This window comes from Lissotriton helveticus, chromosome 10 (assembly GCF_964261635.1).
Source record: "Lissotriton helveticus chromosome 10, aLisHel1.1, whole genome shotgun sequence".
NCBI lineage: Eukaryota > Metazoa > Chordata > Amphibia > Caudata > Salamandridae > Lissotriton > Lissotriton helveticus.
In genome coordinates, this window is record NC_136071.1 from 65,148,980 (window position 1) to 65,167,659 (window position 18,680).

At 42.8% G+C, this 18,680-nt stretch overlaps 1 protein-coding gene across 1 annotated transcript in view; it reads left to right on the plus strand.

The window, feature by feature from the left end:
- The window catches only part of LOC144783919 (extracellular calcium-sensing receptor-like), a 103,834-nt gene that overhangs the window by 24,728 nt on the left and 60,426 nt on the right, over nucleotides 1–18,680 (plus strand). Inside the window, exon 2 of the mRNA XM_078662655.1 lies at nucleotides 3,296–4,120. Coding sequence (XP_078518781.1) covers nucleotides 3,296–4,120 — 825 coding nt within the window. The remainder of the gene's footprint in view (nucleotides 1–3,295; nucleotides 4,121–18,680) is intronic.

Below are 18,680 nucleotides of genomic sequence, written 5' to 3' on the forward strand. Positions count from 1 at the left end.
AACGAACAGTTACATTTTTATTTATATAGATAAACATAAGGGCCTGATTATGACTCCGGCGGGAGAAACATATGGAACTACGCCGCAAGAACGACGCATTCCCGAAGCCCGCAAGCCTAATCATGCATGCCCGAACAACACAGTTGCCTAAACCACACATATGCATCATTAAGGTGAATGTGCTCTAGTGCTCACTTTGCCAATGGATTCAAGCTAGCGTGGTTAATGAGGGGACTTAGCCCCAAAACCGGTTCCAAGATGATTGTTTCGAGTCCAGGGAAGACCTGGCTTGGCTGTTCAGGTTGGACTGTTCCCATGAGGCACGGGGTCGACTGATTGCAAGGGTGGTGAAGTGAGATAACGAAGGATGATGGATTCAACCCAGATCTGTGACTGGGGCTGAGTGTCTGAAAAGTTTCAGTGCTCCGTCCATCATTCCCTTGTGTTTGCTTTGTTCACCCTAAGTTGACAGGGTATGCCGGGACGTGGGTCCATTGCTCACTTTGCCTCTGGATTCAAGCAAGCCTGGCCAATGAGGGGAATTACCCAAAAACCGGTCGCAGGATGCTTTTTTCCGGTACAGGGAAGACCTGTCTTGGCAGTTCGGGCTGGACTGTTCCCATGAGGCACAGGATCAAGACTGATTTGCATATAGCCTACCTGGATCGTCCAAGCTTGATCCGTAACAAATTTAAAAAAATCTCCTTCTGCCAAAAGTAAAAGATGACGATGCTGTGTCTTAATGAAATATTAATTTAATCGTCAGCTGCTGGACGCGTTTCGCCTGTCCTGCAGGCTTGTTCACCAACAGTTACAATAAAGTTTTCAGCCATTTTAAATGCCAAGAACGGCGTGTCACTTGTTGAAAACTACTACAGCAGTGTATCAGAAGACAGACTAGTAGTTCCAATTACAAACTCTGCATTTAAACACATTAGTATGATTAAAAAAACTGTTTACGATATTCATTGGCTTTCACTTTTTAATAAAACATAATGTCCCGATCTTTATCAAGTGAATGTGCCCTGAAAAATGAAGGCAACCAAGATAAATCAAAATAGCAGTTTACCTGTAAACAACATTATGAACAAATCACTGCAAAGTTATTCAGCTTCGGATCATTTCGCATGCTGTGCCTGTGGAAATAAAGCCTTCATCTCCGGTATTGGGCCTCTGTGTGGTATGTTACGGAAGTTAAATTGATGGGCTGCGCCGTGCCCTTTGTTAGAGGCCGCCCTGTAGGGTTGGAGGCTCCTTGCTCGGAGTCATGTTGTTGTATATATATATATCAGTGGATCCGGGCGAAAAAAAAAAACGAACCGCGAGTATGCGCCAGGGAGCTGTGTTGCAGAGATGTGTTCAGAGGCCACACCCCTTTTTACACCTCACTGCAACGCAGCTCTGTGGTGCTTACTCGAGGTACCTAGTGGGATACTTGGAACCTAGGGACCCTCAGGATTCAAGGGGACTTAATCTCCCAAATTAAAATGGCCACAGGGCGTGTTTACACAGTGGTGAAGGGTGGGGACGGGCCTGAGGTGACGGGTGCAAGCATGCCCTGTGGTGTGTTTTAAGTTGGGAATTAAGTCCTCTTTAGTCCTGAGAATTCCTGGGTCCAACTAGCCCACCATGTACCTCCAGTAAGCACCACAGAGCTGCATTGCATATAGGTGGTCCGAGGCCATGCCCCATTTTGCACCTCTCTGCAATGCAACTCTGTGGCACTTACTGGACATACCTGGTGGGTTAGTTGGGCCCCAGGGAACCTCAGGTTTCAAGGGGACTTTATCCCCCAACTTAAAATGCAAACAGGGCATGTTTGTACACATGTCAGCTCAGGCTCCCCCTTCTCTAGTGTGCAAACGCACTTGTGGCGCATCTTAAAAGGTAGTATTAAGACCCCTGCCCTAATATATACCAGGGGCTTACAGAGGAGGTCATGCTAATCACGGGGGTACCCCAAGGCATAGTGTTCCCTAGTGTATGTAGGTGTTATCACTGTATTCTAAGTGTCTTTTAGCATACCACTGGCTCTAGGTCTGGTTAGTCAGAGTCAGTTAACACCAGTAACTGTCTGAAAAAGTTGTGGACACAGGATGATTTGGTAACAAGGCCTCTTTCTGCTCCTCTGTTGGTTCTTTCTGCACATATCTTGCTTCTTCCTGCACTTTTCTTCACATTTGAGGACTTCTGTTGCTTCTTTCTGCATTGCTTTTGCTTCTTTCTGTGCATTTTTTTCTTCTTTCTTCTCATGTCTTACCTCTGTAGGCATAGTTAGAAAGTAGCATTTAAAAAACCTTTGAAATTCACTGAAAAAACCATAGGTTTCAGAGACGTTATAGTTAGGAATTAGCATTTGAAAAGGCTTAGAAATTCACTGAAAAAACAATAGGTTTCAGGGGCTTTATAGTTAGGAATTAGCATTTAAAAAACCTTAGAAATTCACTGAAAAAACCATAGGTTTCATGGGCTTTATAGTTAGTTGGACATTTGACTCGTTCAAAACCATAGAAATTCTCCTGTTATAGTTAGTTCAGCTAACTATAACTCGTGCGCCCGCAATGCACAATATTTTTGTTTCACCATATTTAGGGTGTTGATATTTTGTCAGTGAACCATTTAACCATTTAAAACTTTACAAATTCACATATATCGAGTTACCCTTATTGGAATTTCGTTGTATTGTTCATTGAAATATTCTCTATTTTTATAAATTCCAGTTATTGTGCTGTGTTTTTGACTTTTTTGTTTTTTCATAATTCTAAATGCTGTAAACTTTTTCTTAACTTAAGCCTGTCCTGTCTGTGTTCTAGGAAAAAGGGTTAAGCTTAGGCTTAAATTACTGAAACCTTGCAGGAATAGTGACAAAACTCACTTGTGGAGAACTTCCAGCCACCCCAACTAATAATCCACTTTTTCACAGCTACCGTAGATGATGTTCATGGAACGGGACAAGATGGTGGAGGATAACCCAGGTCAGGTCCCTTAACTGGTACGGATATCCAGAATCAAACTGATGCAGTCTGCATGGGAAAGTTCCTCAGAACCTGATTCCCTCCAATAGGCAAGAGTGCAAAATATTGTCTGCCAAGCTATGTGTGTAGTGTAACAAACTCTGTAACACGAACAGTGTAATAAGGCAATGAATGATCATTATTGAAAAAGAAAAAGATAGCAATAATCTCCAATGCTGCGTACACTAGACAAAGAATTTTATAATAGATTGTGTGATTAAATCTCATCTAAACCTTTTACTATGAACAGTTTTAAATCAAATTATTTTCCTCTTAAACAGATCAGTCATGGAGCAGCACTCTCAGTTCTAAGTGACAAAACACAATTCCCATCATTTCTCCGAACAGTGACCAGTGTTGACATCCAGTCTTTGGCATTAGTTCAGCTTTTTCTCACATTTAGATGGACATGGATTGGAATTTTGATCTCCAACAATGATGTTTGTCTTCAAGGCAGTCAGATGCTGAAAGAAGAGGCAGAGAAAATGAGGATCTGTGTTGAGTTTTTTGAGACACTGCCAACAGTTCCTAGCCGTGCCTCCCTAGACCGTTTCATCGGGTTACTGCTTCGATCCACCGCCACTGTGATTGTCTGCTTTGCCTATGAAGTTCATATTCTCCCAGTACTGAAGGAAATGTCTATGCTTGGCTTCTCTGACAAAATGTGGATTGGAATTGCAAGCTTGATGGCATCTCCTATGTTTTCTCCAAGAGAATTATGGAAAATGCTGAATGGCACATTGGGGGTGGCAGTGGTAAACAGAGAAATTCCTGGGTTTAAAGAATTCACCTATGGAATCCATCCTTCTAGGAACCCAGGTGACATATTTCTGACAAGGATTTGGGAGCAGGTCTTCAGCTGCACCTGGGTGAGAGATTTGAATCAAGGTCCAGGAAATGCTTTAAATCGGACGACACTATGCTCTGGGACAGAAAGTCTACGAGGGCTTGATTCTTCAGTTCTTGACGCAAAGTTTACATTAACTGCATACAATGCCATCTATGCTTTGGCACAAGCTCTCCATGATTTGATTTCCTGCAAACCACACAAAGGTCCTTTTGCCAATGATTCATGTGCCGATCCTCAGAACTTCAAACCGTGGCAGGTGAGAGCACTAGTGTACTAGTGAACGAAATTTTGCTTTTCCGCATTTGTTTAGCTCACATATAAACTTGCATCAGTCAATCACTCCATCCTTTGCAAGCTGCGTAACTTGAACAGTTGGGGGCAGATTTATAATTTTTTAGGTCAACCAGCACAACAAATTAAGTTGCTGCACTGTTTTGTTTAACAGGGAGAAATCGATGCATAGCCACATTTTTAAAAATGGCCTGCTGTTGCTGTCATTCCCTGTGCTGGTGCACTATAAATACTGCCTAGCATCACAGACAACCTTTAAACCTTAGTACAAATGAATGAGCATGCTGTGTAGCCTATAATGTGCACTGAAAGCATAGCCTTCCAGTACAAAATCCTATGATAAGACAATTCTGACACATTCCTCACATTGTTTGTGTGCTGAACAGTGCATCACACATGCAAAGTGTGGAATGTTTGAAAACATTAAATATTTCTTGTTGTTAGTACCGGCTTCAAGGAGGCGTTGGTTTTTTATGCGATGCCCAGAGTGTCTATCTTTGTAGATTAGGCTTCAAAAATGAAGTAGACATGCACAGATCCACCCACATTGCAACAAAGTAAAGCCCCCTGGATGCAGAGTGGTGTAAAGTAGAGCAAAGTGCTATACGTGCTCAGAAACATGCACTCTTCCAGTCAAAATACCTTTTGCATGGGAAAGTAAATTTACTTGTAAGGCTTTAAATTGCTTTGTGTAACTTTGTGCCAACACACAGTCGATGGACATTATGGCCCAGACTTAAACTTATATAACCCATTAGAAAATGAGTTTATTTTAAAGCAAGATAGAAGCTGTGAGCATCCATCAGCAGGTGTCCAGTCTCATTCAGTCTGACTGCACACCCTTGATTCCATCTTTGCATCTCATTTATCTGTTACTGAGAAAGGAAACTGACCATCAACTGGATATACCACCACACCATATAATTATATAAACTGTTGTAAATGGCAAGTCCATCAGAACATGAAAGAAAGACAACCTGACATTTTTACAGTCGCTACTCCTGCTAATTAACTGTGTGATAGTTGTACAGTGTTTATTAGCTTGGCTCACTTATATCTTCTTGTTACTGATGCTACTCAGGATCCCCAAACCACACTAAACCCTGTGAATTTCCAAAGCATTAAAGGCTGTAAAAGAGGAAAAAAACCTATGGCTGGAAATGTAAAACACTAATCAAAAGCTTTGCTATGAATTGGGATGACCACTCTAAAAAAGCCTGAAAGATGATGACCCTTTGGCAGTTAGGTCACCACCTGTAATTGACAGCATTGAAGGTCAATAAGGAGTTCACTCTCCACCTACTGCTTTGTCAATGAATTTAACATAATATCAACTGATATAGTTTTTACACTTTAAACCAGATAGTGAAGATTAGGAAGTTAAATTGTTGACACCATCATATGCAAGGATCTTAGATTAAAACGTTTGGCATGATCAGAGATGGTGATAATATTAGGAACATATGAGACAACGTGTCCGGGCAGTTTACAGTTCTGTCAGCAAATAAACCATTACAGTCAATTAAATGAGCTTAAAATCAAAAGGGATACTGTCCATTAAAATTTAGAAACCACAAGGTTTATTTTTAAAATTGAAGAGCAATACAGAAGGCAACATCAAGGTTAATCAGAAGCATGGTAAATCAATCAGTTGCAGTAAAGTCTGACATGAAGTTAGTCTCAAAGCAAAAAACAGCCTGACCAAAATTCTACTCTCATAGAGTCGGGGCAAACTAAACTGACACACCTCCAATATGTACCAACTTTCAAGGGAAAATTCACATTTAAAATCAAGGGAAATCGTACAATCAGCATAAGGCGATCACAGTTAAATGACTCACTGTTTGGAAATATACAACATCATCTATTTCCATCAGTACCTTTCCTAAATGAATATTAATGCCCCCCTAGTAACATACCAATCTAGTTACACACAAAAAATTAGAGTCTCCTAAATTGCCTACAGTATTTATGACAGAAAGAGGCTTGAATGTTGCAAAAGGCTTCCTCCATGGTTCTTCTAGAGTAGCATGTCAATACAGAGCATAACATAGTGCACATTTTGCTTATGTTCGATGAAAAGGGAAATGAAAATGCACTTCATGGATGTATGAAGAATCAAAATGGAGTTGAGGCCTATTTCAGTGTCAAGGTCAGGAAATATATATTCCAAAGGGAAGTGTTTTGCTAGTAATCAGAAATGTTAATAATGCTAGTCATACATATTTACTAAATCAAAATCAACTCTTACAATACTCAGAGTTCAACTGTTGCATGATTTTGTGTTGACACCTGGTCAGTGATTTCCTAAGCCTTTAACTCGCCATAAACTCTCCTTAGTCTCCTGGTCAGTCTGTCCTCATTACACAGTTACATTATCCAAACTCCCTCCATTGCCACAAACACTTAACTTTTTGCCATCCATTCAAAATAACGTCAATCCTAACAGCTGATCGTGTACCCCCAGTCTACAATTGTGCAAGTAATTATGAAGTAAATAGCGGGTGTCAAGGTTTCTGCTAGGTTGGCACCAGCCTGTTTGTGAATTCTCAGCATTGTACTTTTTCATTCACACAAACACACACACGCACACACCCCCACACACACACACACACACACACACTCAAATACACTCACCCTACATGTTTGGTTGATTGAATTGCACAAATTGCAAGGAAGAAAAACACAGACAAAAGAAAAATATTTCATGGTTCCCTTTTAACCATGGATTTTGTCAACATCATGATAGCCTCCTAAACCACTCTGATGACCTTTACCATTGTCAGGACTATTATAATTATGTCTCATGGAGGACTAAGTTATGTTGCAAGTCTAAGTTAGTAAACTTGTGTCTTAAAGTAACTATAGTTCACACCCCACCATTCACAATTTTGTTATCAATTATGTAATGTCAGATGTCATTAGGAATGTTATCAATGCAGTCAATGAATATGTCATGAGTGATGTAATATGCGAGGGTAGAAGCAGTGCATGGCAAGGGCATGAGTTATAGTTACTCTAGGGCCACATTTATAGTTACAATAGCTATAACTGGGGAATTTCTGTGATCTTGTTAATTAAAACACTATTTTTTAACTGACATTTTAACCTAATAATAATGTCCCTTTAATGTTTGTGATATTCAGAAAGTTTCTAAGCATCTTTTTTTCATTATAAAGTAAAATATTATTCCAGTTCCTAACTACAACCCCACTTTAACATCTGTTTATTTCTGTGAATTCTGTTTTAACATAAAGTAAGAAGTTCATCATCGTGTGCAGCACAGGGCGAAGCACCCAACACCCTGCAATGGATGTCCTTGGGACGACATGCATGGTGTGGGGTTGGGTGTGGGATCTGACCAACCCACTCTAGGAGCCCAAACCCCGCAGGCACACAACTGGTTTTTAATAATTATTTTGGGTTCTGTTGATCCGCAAGTCGACCGTGATGCCACCAGACTCCTTTGGGGATTCATTCTGGATCCTCAGATCCACTGTGAAGACCCAAGGGTGTCGAGATGCATCTGTGCATGCTCGGGAGCCTGCGCATGCGCATTCTTGGTGAGGAATGCGCATGCGCAGGCTCCCGTGCATGCGCAGATGCACCTCGACACCCTTGGGTCTTCACAGTGGATCTGAGGATCCAGAATGAATGCGCAGTTTCAAGAAGAAGGCGCGATAGACCAGGAAGATGACCCAATGATAAGGTAAGTGATATTACATCTTATTTTAGGCTTTAATCATTGTTTATTATTGTTGACGGCAGGCGGGCAGGAGGCGGGTGGGAGGCGGGGGGCCAACTTCAGTTCCGCCCCAGAGTGTGCGGAGATTTGCCCCATTTCTCCACCTTCTTTGCAGAAGGCGGAAGAGGCAAATCTCCGCACTTTCCGTGGGCGTAACGGATATGTCCGCCAACCCCTGGTTGTGGGTACAGTGCTTTTTTCAAACAGAATGTTACCACTTAAGATGTGGGAGGAAACTAATGATTTCCCTGTGACACTCTCAAACACAAACCAGGTCTCAGACCCCACCACGAGGCATAGGGGATCAGGGTATTCCTACCGTGCCCCAATGTTTTTCTTTAAATGTTTTCTTTCCTGGGACCCAGCCGAGTCCGAGTCCCAAGAACATCTTAAGATTCGTCAGATCTGTGGAGGATTTGCATCCCTAAATATCTCTAAATCTTTTATCTTTAATACCTCAAACACCTCCGAACAGATTTTCATCAAATTACATAAAGGGATCTTTCTTGACCAAGAGCTAGCTTTCTGCTAAATTTGGTGTAATTCCTCTCAGTGATTTCAGTTGTAGTCTTGTCTAAAATCTCAATGGGAAATTTCGCGGGGAAAACATGTTTTTAGACCCCCCCTTTTTCTTGGCCCCACTTGACGTATCACCCAAAAACTTTCCAGGCAGCAGCTGAGGCGACCAGTACACTACTTATGGAAATTTGTTGAATATTCTTCAAACAGCACTGAAGCTATTAGCAAAATAAAAAATCCTTCATCTATGGATGTATTACTTATTTACAAGCCCCTTGCACTGCTGTGGCAGCAGTTTTTATAATGCTCCGGTGGCGCAGCGTGCTGACCAACATCTATGAGCCCATGCAAAGCCACTTTGCATGACTCTTCTTTGCCTCCTAAATATGGTGTAAGGCAACTCAGCGCAAGATGCTCCTTGCCTTACATTGTGTCATGGGGACATTTCATTGGTGTTGCAGTGGGTTTCCCACGCAACGCCTATGTGTTTTGGCACATTCCCAGATTTACAAGTATCTGTATTCCTGGGAATTCATCAAAACTGTACGCCACCCCAGGGGAGGCATAGCGAGGTGAAATATTTTTTATTTCTCCCCATTTTTTCTTCTTTCTATGTGTGCTGCAGAAGCTTACATGGAATGTTTTTTGCAGGAACGTGTCCCTTCCTGCACAAAACAATCCTGCCAACAACGCAGAAACTCTTGCACCATGATGCAAGGGTGCCCGCTTTGTTCATCACCAACCCCTTTTCTGAATCATTTTGTCCACCATAAGCGTGGAAGGGTATACTCAGATGTGAGTCCCTTGCTCATTGCACCATCAGGATTCAAGCAAGCCGGGCCGACGAGGCTGAAATGCCAGAAACCGGTCCCCGGTAGCTTGTTTCCTTCCCAGTATAAGAATTGGCTTGGTAGTTTGGTTTGCCCTGTTCCCATCATGCACTGGGACAGGAACAGACTAATTTGCATGTAGCCAGGTTCTGAGCTGGGATGGTGCAGTGAGCTAAAAAACGGTGATGGATCAAGCCCTGATCTTTGGACTGGGTAAGAGTGGTCTGCTTAATTCAGACACTCTGTTCATCACCACCCCCTTTTCTGAATCGCTTTGGCAACAGGCATCAAATTGTGCGCCAGCTGAAAGGACAAGAAAGCACTGTATCTTGTAAATACGGTGCATGTCTGCCCTTTGGAATTGGCGTACGGCAGCGCAGCAAAAAGACTTGCTTTTTAGAACAACAGTGGTCCCATGCATTTAGAGATACATAAAACAATAAATATAGATGAGATCAAATCTATATTTGAAATGACATGTCCAGCCGGACAGAGGTCTTTCAGGTTTATTCAATAAACAAATGATCCATGCAGAAAGAATACCTTCCACAATCACACCAGTGTGGTACACAAGCCTGTGCCCAACACTCAAGGATCAAATACAGAAAGTAAGTTTGAAGAACACAGAAGGGCTTTTCAAGGCAACATAACGTTTCTGTTATTAATCCAATTGTACAGAAATGTCATCAATGCACCATTACATAACATAGAAATCAAGTATTGTATAGGGTGCTAGACAGGTCGACGGCGTTTCGGTCCCCCTCTTTAAATCATGGGGACCATCATCAGGACATACAATAATTGCCTTTACGTTAATTAGCCTCTAATTGCCGGGGCAATGTGCTAGTTGCAGAAAAACAGGACAGGGTAGCCTGTATTTTCGTGACCGCAGCCCGGAATAAGGCGCGGTATACCGTGTTGCAGTAATGCAGTCCCACGGGGCTAGGCATCAGGGAGCAGACAGACAGACCGACTAAACCGGCACTTCCCTGGCCCCGTGGGACTGCATTACTGCAACACGGTATACCGCGCCTTATTCCGGGCTGCGGTCACGAAAATACAGGCTACCCTGTCCTGTTTTTCTGCAACTAGCACATTGCCCCGGCAATTAGAGGCTAATTAACGTAAAGGCAATTATTGTATGTCCTGATGATGGTCCCCATGATTTAAAGAGGGGGACCGAAACGCCGTCGACCTGTCTAGCACCCTATACAATACTTGATTTCTATGTTATGTAATGGTGCATTGATGACATTTCTGTACAATTGGATTAATAACAGAAACATTATGTTGCCTTGAAAAGCCCTTCTGTGTTCTTAAAACTTACTTTCTGTATTTGATCCGTGAGTGTTGGGCGCAGGCTTGTGTACCACACTGGTGTGATTGTGGAAGGTATTCTCTCTGCATGGATCATTTGTTTATTGAATAAACCTGAAAGACCTCTGTCCGGCTGGACATGTCATTTCAAATATAGATTTGATCTCATCTATATTTATTGTTTTATGTATCTCTAAATGCATGGGACCACTGTTGTTCTAAAAAGTATGTTCCCCGAGGTCCCCTGCTGACTGAATTGGGGCCCCTTGTTGTTACTAATATGCAAAAAGACTTGCAGCACTGACCTACCCCGATTCATTGTAAATGAGTGACCTAGTCTCCACAGATGAAGCATTTTTTATTTCAGGTATATTGGGGTTAAACTGTTTCAGAACCCCAAGGTTCAAGTATGTCCAGTGGAGCCTGCTTTCCCGGGCAAATTCTTTTCTGAAGATGCAATGTGCACAATGTCCTAGAGATGGAGAACACTTTGCTGGTTTTGAATTACTAAGTAATTTAGGGGCATATTAGCAACAACTTGGGAAAATTATCGCAAACCACACTTAGCGTGAATTTTTTATCGCCTCCTATCACTGGATTTTATTGCGGAGATAACGCAGTATTAGCAGGTTTATCTCCACAGCAAAAAAAAATCCATCAATAGCGGCAATTCCCATCTATAATGTGAGATTTCCAGTGATAAAAATCCTATCTCTAGGGAAAATCTCGCTAAGAGGCAGATGGGGACTTGGCCATAGAATCCCCCTCCCATTGACTATTATGGCTAAGTCAGGTTTTTACCAGGTGTAAAATTCTAGTGCTAATCGTTGTTAGCGCACGTTTTTTTATCGTGCACGGGTATTGCTAATAGTCGATAGCTGTGTTAGCGACTGCTTTCAGTCGTTACCAGTTTGGGTACGTACACTTTGGATGTCATTAGCGATAAATATCGCTGACATGCAAAGCGGGCCCCAAATCTGTCGCCCTCGCCTGGAAGCTGTCGCTAACTGCTGTTAGCGACAGCTTGGTAATTGGGTGATAAAAAAATTGCGGCTTTATCTGCAAAAAGTGCAGCTAACGCTGCGATAACGCCCTTACTAATCAGTCAGTCAGTCAAAACTCTTTATTTCGATTAGTTAAAATCATAAAAGACACACCCTTACTAATATGCCCCTTAGTTTGTAGCTGGAATGTTTTGATGCTGTTGCATATGTACCATATGCCTTCCTTCTGAGGAAGGTCCTACAGTTTGTTCCAAACTACCAGTGATGAGCTGGGAATTCCTTCCAGAAACTTTGTCTCTGACAGAAATCAGATTATTTTGTTTTTTCAGAGCTCAGTCACAGATCACCATAAGGATGTGGCCTCTCTCTCATAACTTAGCACTAACTCAAACCTTAATTTGAGCGCTACAATATTTTCACAAACTGCAATTACTTAGATGGAATGACTAATGTATGGAAAGGAAATCAGCAATAAAGAGGTCACCATTGGAAAACACATCACATTTTCTTGGGCATCACAGAAAATCACATGATTTGGCCCCTGTGGCCACCCTTATCCTCATTAGCACAGCATCATTATTTCAAACAGTAGTCCTCCTAAGGCATGCATCGAAATAGCTGCTGATCAATGTGGTATTTTCTTTATTATTCAGATAGCTGTAAATTATCAGTAAGTAAAATCCAGTGTCCCTAAAGTATTAGACTGATGTGTTGCTAAAAATAAAAAGCCCACTTCCTAATCAGTATGGTTGGTAAACATGGACTTGTCCTTCTGCAACAAGAGAAGTATGCCTGCAACAAAAGCTTTCTGCAGACCTGTTCATCCTTCTATTCTCGCTCCCAGTAGACCTCAACCTGTTAAGAACACAGCATTCAAAGTCAGTGTCCTGTTCCCTTGGAGGCCTTGGGGTATACATTCTTCTCCTTGCACTATTAATAATGAGCCATCATTTAGACTGATGCCCTACACCGGACAACTACTTACCACAGCCCAGCTGCCCACAGAGAATGTGCCTACCCTTGCCTTAACCGCTGCACACAGTACCACATCCAGATACACCTTATGTGTCACTTGCCTCCATCATCATGGAAGTCTGGACATCTACCTTACCAGGATCACTCTCAGTGAACGTCTATGATAATTACTATCTACCATAACCCCTTTGGGTACAGTGAAATCTTTCTCGTCCAGCCACTTGTCATATATTCTAGAAGGTCTATATGGTATTTTACTAATACAGATGAAAAGACTTTCTCCTATGTTGCAGCCCAATCTATCAAACAGTAACCTCAGAGTACATGTCCAAGAAAAAGGATCTCAGTGCTGTTTCATATTGCTCCGATCATCCATAACATCTACCACATCCAAAAATTCAGATAAACAACACTAATTCAAAAACATTACTTGCAGAAAAAAATACTTTCACACACACACACACAGTGTAGCTGTGGTTGGAAAAGGTATGGATAGGAATTTAAGAATGTCCAACAAATGTAAGAGCAGGGTTCACACACTTTGAAGACTAACCATATCTATGTAAGCACAGGAATGGCCACCTTCCTATCAATTAGAAGGACTCACTGGTGCGGAAAACTCCACACTTGTAGTGGAGATCTCTATTCTCGTAAATGGCTTTACGACTGCAGGGAACCACTCTGTAAATTCCTGGCAGGCATGCGTAAGGTAAAAAGTAAACACACATTTATGGTTGAATATACCTTTGTGACCAGGGCCCTATGTTCCCATTTATGTCAGGAAGTATGTTTTGGAATTCTCCACCTACTGATCATGCATCATGATAGAGGAGAGTGAAACGGGGAAGGTCTGGTGATCATTTTCAGAACCCTATATCAGTGCACCCTTTTCGACAGAGCATTTTAGCAGAAGCGGAAGGGATGGGATTTAACATCTACATTTCTCTTAACTTCTCCCTGTCAAGGGCTCTTGTCTAATGCCCTCTAGGCTATGTAGCAGAATTTGTAAACTCTTTGCATGAAGTATCTGAACTTCTCCTTGGTGGGAGATTTCAATTTATATGCCAATTGCACAAGCAATACCCTGGCTGACACCATACTGGAAATTCTAGCTGCCTTAAATCTTCAATAACTGGTATTTGTCCCCACTCATGTTGTGCAACACATTATTTGCTTGATTTTCTCAAATCTGAAGAGAACGGATGTGTTTCCACATATAACCTTGGTCTGCTTATCCCTTTTGGTCTCACTACACCTTGCGTACCATTAGGAGCAACAAAACATGCACCCGGAAGAAATTCAGTATGCAGGATCTTACCAAATTCTGGAGAGATCTTCACCCTCCTTATGGGGATCTATGGAGGAAGATGTTGAACAAATACATTTATGACTGTCCTCCGCTACAGGTCAACTTGCCATAGCTGAACCATTTCATTCCCCTAAGCTGTCCGTCTCAGCCCCTTGGTTTTCACCCCTCCTCATGAGGGAAAAAAAGGTTGTCAATTATTAGGGAGGAAACGGCAACAAGCAATATCACAGAGGATAAAAAAGTTTATAAAAGCTGTAAATTCCATTTGTAAAGCTATTAAAATAGCTCAGACATGTGAATCAGTGCAGCTACAAATGTTCTGCATGAAATATTTCAAATTGAAAAATCCTTCCTCAATGATAAGGCTTTCATGTAAAAATTCCCCAATAAGAAGAACTATGCAATAACAGTGCCACTAATTTTGCGGAGAACTTTTTAAAATCCAACAAGCATTCTCTGGTGCTGACACCACAAACTCACAGTGGAAGGAGTCATAGGAATCTTTTTTGAAGGTCTTGCGTTCCTCTCCTTATTTTAACCACATTTTCATAGAGGAAGCCCGACATTGGCCATTCCTAGCTGTGATTCCGGTTCATTCAGCATCTCATTTCCACACAGGATGCTAACTGTGGCTGCCGATGTTATTAATCCATTCGTCAATGCAGTATTCAATACATCACTAGACACAGCCATGGTTTCTAATGAATGAAAACAGGCCAGAGTACAAGAACTGTTGAAAAATAATTCATTTGCTGATTGTGCCACCCTCTCACATTTTAGACCTATCTACTTTCATCCAGCAGCTTCTTCAACAGTGAAGATGCTTATCAATATCCACCTATCAGTTGCCTAAAGTAGTTTGACTTTCTTCATCTGCCGCACTATGGCTTTAGACCTAGATATTGCATCAAAACTGCCCTCCATTCAGACTTCTGTAGATCAAGGTAAGACTGGTCTTCATCGATCAGCCGCAGGCATTCAACACAGTTTCCCATCAGACACATCTATAGTGACTAGCATATAAAGGGGTCTGTGTAACTGCCATGCAAGGGTTATAATCGATTCTCAGCAGCAGAGGTCAATTGGTATCAGTGAACACCTTCTCTTCTGCTACTAAGTCTGTCAACTACAAGGTCTTTCAAGGATCGTCAATAAGTCCTATACTTTTCAACGAGTACATGGCCCCACTAGTCACTATGACAAAATGGCATGGCATACAGGCTATCTCATATGCACATAATACTTATTCTCTCCTTGGTGAAAAGGCTGGGGTATCCAGCATTCTTATAAAAATTGTTTGGTTCATGTAATTGAATGGATGGAGCAGGGTTGTCTGAAGTGCGTCTGATAAAGATATTGAACTGGCCATCAAGGGTATGCGCTCCTCTGGGGCGATGGGCCCGGATAAACTCCCAATCTCGGTCTTGAAACAAAACAGTGCAATGTGGAGTAAAATCCTTTTCTCGGTCTTTAGATTCTGCTTTGCAAATAAAACCTTTCTCCCATCTTGGAAAGGGAGTATTTTAGTCCCCCTCTTCAAGAAGGGAGACCGTGACGCCCCACACAATTACCAACAAATTGCACTTTTGGATGACGTGGGTAAAGTCTTCGCCAAATGCCTCCTGATGCAAATCAATATCTGGGTGGATTTAGGCGAAGGCATGGAACCATGGATAATCTAATGGCATTGCAAGTAATAAGTGAAAAATATGTTAAAGTCCGAGGAGGGAATGTGTATGCAGCTTTCATAGATTTCTCCACAGCATTCGACAAAGTAGATCATCCTTAGCTGTGGAGAAAACTATCGGACCTTGGCATGCCGGCCACCCTTCTGGAGTTGGTTCAAGCTCTCCATACTGACACTTGGTGTAGAGTCTTGATGATGGGGGGGGAAGAGGTCTATCCCAAGTTATTTCTACAGCAAACGGCCTAAAACAGGGTTGCTTGTTGACCCCCCTATTATTTTCTTTATATATATCTGATCTATCCAATGCCCTGTCCTTAAGTGAAGGTATCGCCCCATTATTGGGGGGAAAATCGATAGTCTGTTTGCTATATGCCGACGTCATATTAATACTGGATTTAACACCAAGGGGATTAAATAGTCGTCTGCAGGTATTACATGAATATACGGTGGCCCAACACTTAAAGATAAATGTGTCTAAAAGTAAAATAATATGCATGCGGGGAAGAAAAAAGTTGAAGTTTGGGAACTATGTTTGGTCTGTTGGTGGACAAAAATTGGAAGTGGTAAATTCATATGTCTTCCTAGGAAAAATAGTGTGTGGAAATGCTCATATAGGAAATAATATTAGGAAAGCAATGGCACAAGGTAAAAGCTTAATCTCCCTTTACAGATCCACAGGCAGAAGACACTTCGCACTTCTACTAGAGGTTTTCCGTGCTAAAATCCCAGCGTCTATGTTGTATACTATTTAACTACTCGTCATAAGAAAATGGGGCTTTTTAAATACAACAGAAGGTAACATTTTTCGGAATCTAGCCTCCGTTAACTCTGCCTGTTCTGTTGCGGCTCTTAGGCTGGAATTTGGGCTGCGCAGTAGTGGGTACAAGGTCTCGCAGGGATAGTGCGCTGGGTCTCAAGCCTTGTAAAGGGTGATCTTGGTACATTAAGATCCTTTATTCAGAAACAATTATTAGGAACCCTAAATGAGCAATCGTTAGTTGTAAAAAAATTTAGAACTGCGGTGGAGTTGCTTCAATTGGATGAATCAGTACTTTTTACTTTATCTTCATATCAGCTTATGGCAACTTTGAAGCAGGCCATCTGGAAATTAAGTTTTACTATGGACAGGGAAGCGCGTATTTCAAAGAGAGGCATTCATCCAGTTATCGATTCTTGCCTGATAAACAAAGTACAGTCTTATATTACTTGGAACCTCCCTCTTGGGGTGCGTCGTTTTTGGCTTTTACTGAGGCAGGGTTCTCTTCCACTTAATAATGTATTGTCCAAATGGTACGGTTCCTCCCCGATGTGTAATTTGTGCAATAATTTCACCCAGGATATTACACATGTGCTCTTTGTTTGTCCGGATTTTTTATTGCATCGACGTAAGTGGATGAGGCCAATCTGCCTGTGTTAGACCTGTCTGGCTTTTTGCGTAGTCCCTCCAATTTATTATTTATTTTGTCCCCTTTTTGCCCCTCATACCCTTAATAATTGTTGTGTCCACTAGTTTTTAAAGGTGTTGGCCAAGGGGATAGGTGTTCTTTTGTCCCTCATAGTTTTTCACCTTAGGCCCAGAGGCCTGTTCTGTCAGGAAACTGCTGTAATTCACAAAATGGAGGGCCTTAACTGTTTCCAACTGCCACACCTTAGACAGCCCCATAGGATAACCTTAGGCCTTCCAGAACCTTCTGGACCCTACTGGACTCTGTGGGGGTTGTCTATAAAAGGGCAGGGGTTGAACAGCCATTTTGTCTACCTGAGAGAGTCAGCTGGAGGACAGGCTGTAGCTAAGGGTGGGAAGAGGCTAGTCATAGGGTTGACCTCCTGGACTGGGAAGCTGCCTTACTGAATCACCACACTGCCCCCTTTAGGTTACTTGTCCTGACCCCGCTGTTGAGGGTTACTGAAGACCCTGGGCGCCTAGCTTGCCCCTCGTCTAAATTATACAGGGGGAGTCTACAGGAGAAGGAGACTGCAGCGCTGCGAAGCGCAGTCCTCTGCCCAGTAAAGGGACTTAAGGGAAGTGATCCCCAGGACATCAGTACAGTGACTGTGAGGATTGTGAGCTGGTGAGGAGCCTATCGCCACGTATTACAAGTAATCCCCCCCTTTCCCTGTACCTGGGGCTGTCCTTGTCCAAGTGAGCTCCCGGTGACTGAAGTGGAGCTGGGAGCGTGCTCCCCTCGAGGCGCTTTGTGGGGCACTGGCTGCTTGATCAGGCCGCCTGTGTGCCTGTGACCTGTGGAGGCGGTGGGCGCTGGAGTGGAGGATCGTTTCCTACGCTGTGTCCTGTCGGCGCGGATCCGGCAGAGGGAGCAAGTGAGCCGGTGTTGGAGGGCGGAGCCGAAGGAAGTAAAACCGAGCAGGCTCCAGCAGAAGCCGCTGCTCGCTCGCGCATGCCCGGTCGCGCTGCCTCTCTTCAAGTAGGTGGAGGCGGGTCCAGTCAGGGAAGCGTCGGAGCTTAGTAGCAGCTGGGAAACGTTGTGGAGTCATCTCTCCCTCGCTCAAGCGCCACACGGAAGAGCCGGCGCGAGCGAGAGGGGGGAACTGAGGAGCAGTCAGCCTGCTGTGAGAATTGCCAAGATCTCTTCCCCGCTCGAGCGCCACCAGAGGAGCTGGCTCGAGTGGGAGGGGGGAAGCTGGGGTGCCCTGGAGGCTGGTGTGCCTCGCCGGCGCTTGGCCCATTTATCCTGACAAGTGGTCCCCCCCACTCTCTCTGGCAGTACAAGACCTCAACCACAAGTAAGGAGAGTAACGAAAGGGCAGGGGAGCGAGACCTGACAAAGAGGGGAATAAAGAGATCCTTCCAGAGGGTGAAGCGCTCTTGGGAAATCCCCGGATGGCCTAAATGAAACGTGGCTCTAATTAGAATAGTCACATTAACAGTTAACAGAAGGGAGGAGAAAGGAAAGGAGTCCTCTTTGCTAGAGGAGTACAGGCTTTGTCCAAGAAACAACTGATCTTTGATTGGGAAGGTGACAAGCCCAGAAAGGGGAATTGTATGGTTGTCAATGAAATGATTACTAAATATCTGACCAAATGTAAAGTGCTAACACTGTTTCTTTGAAAGTAAGGTTTGGGGTGAAAGTTATAGGAAGTCATAATAGCAAAGTTTAAACAATTATAGAGCTTAATG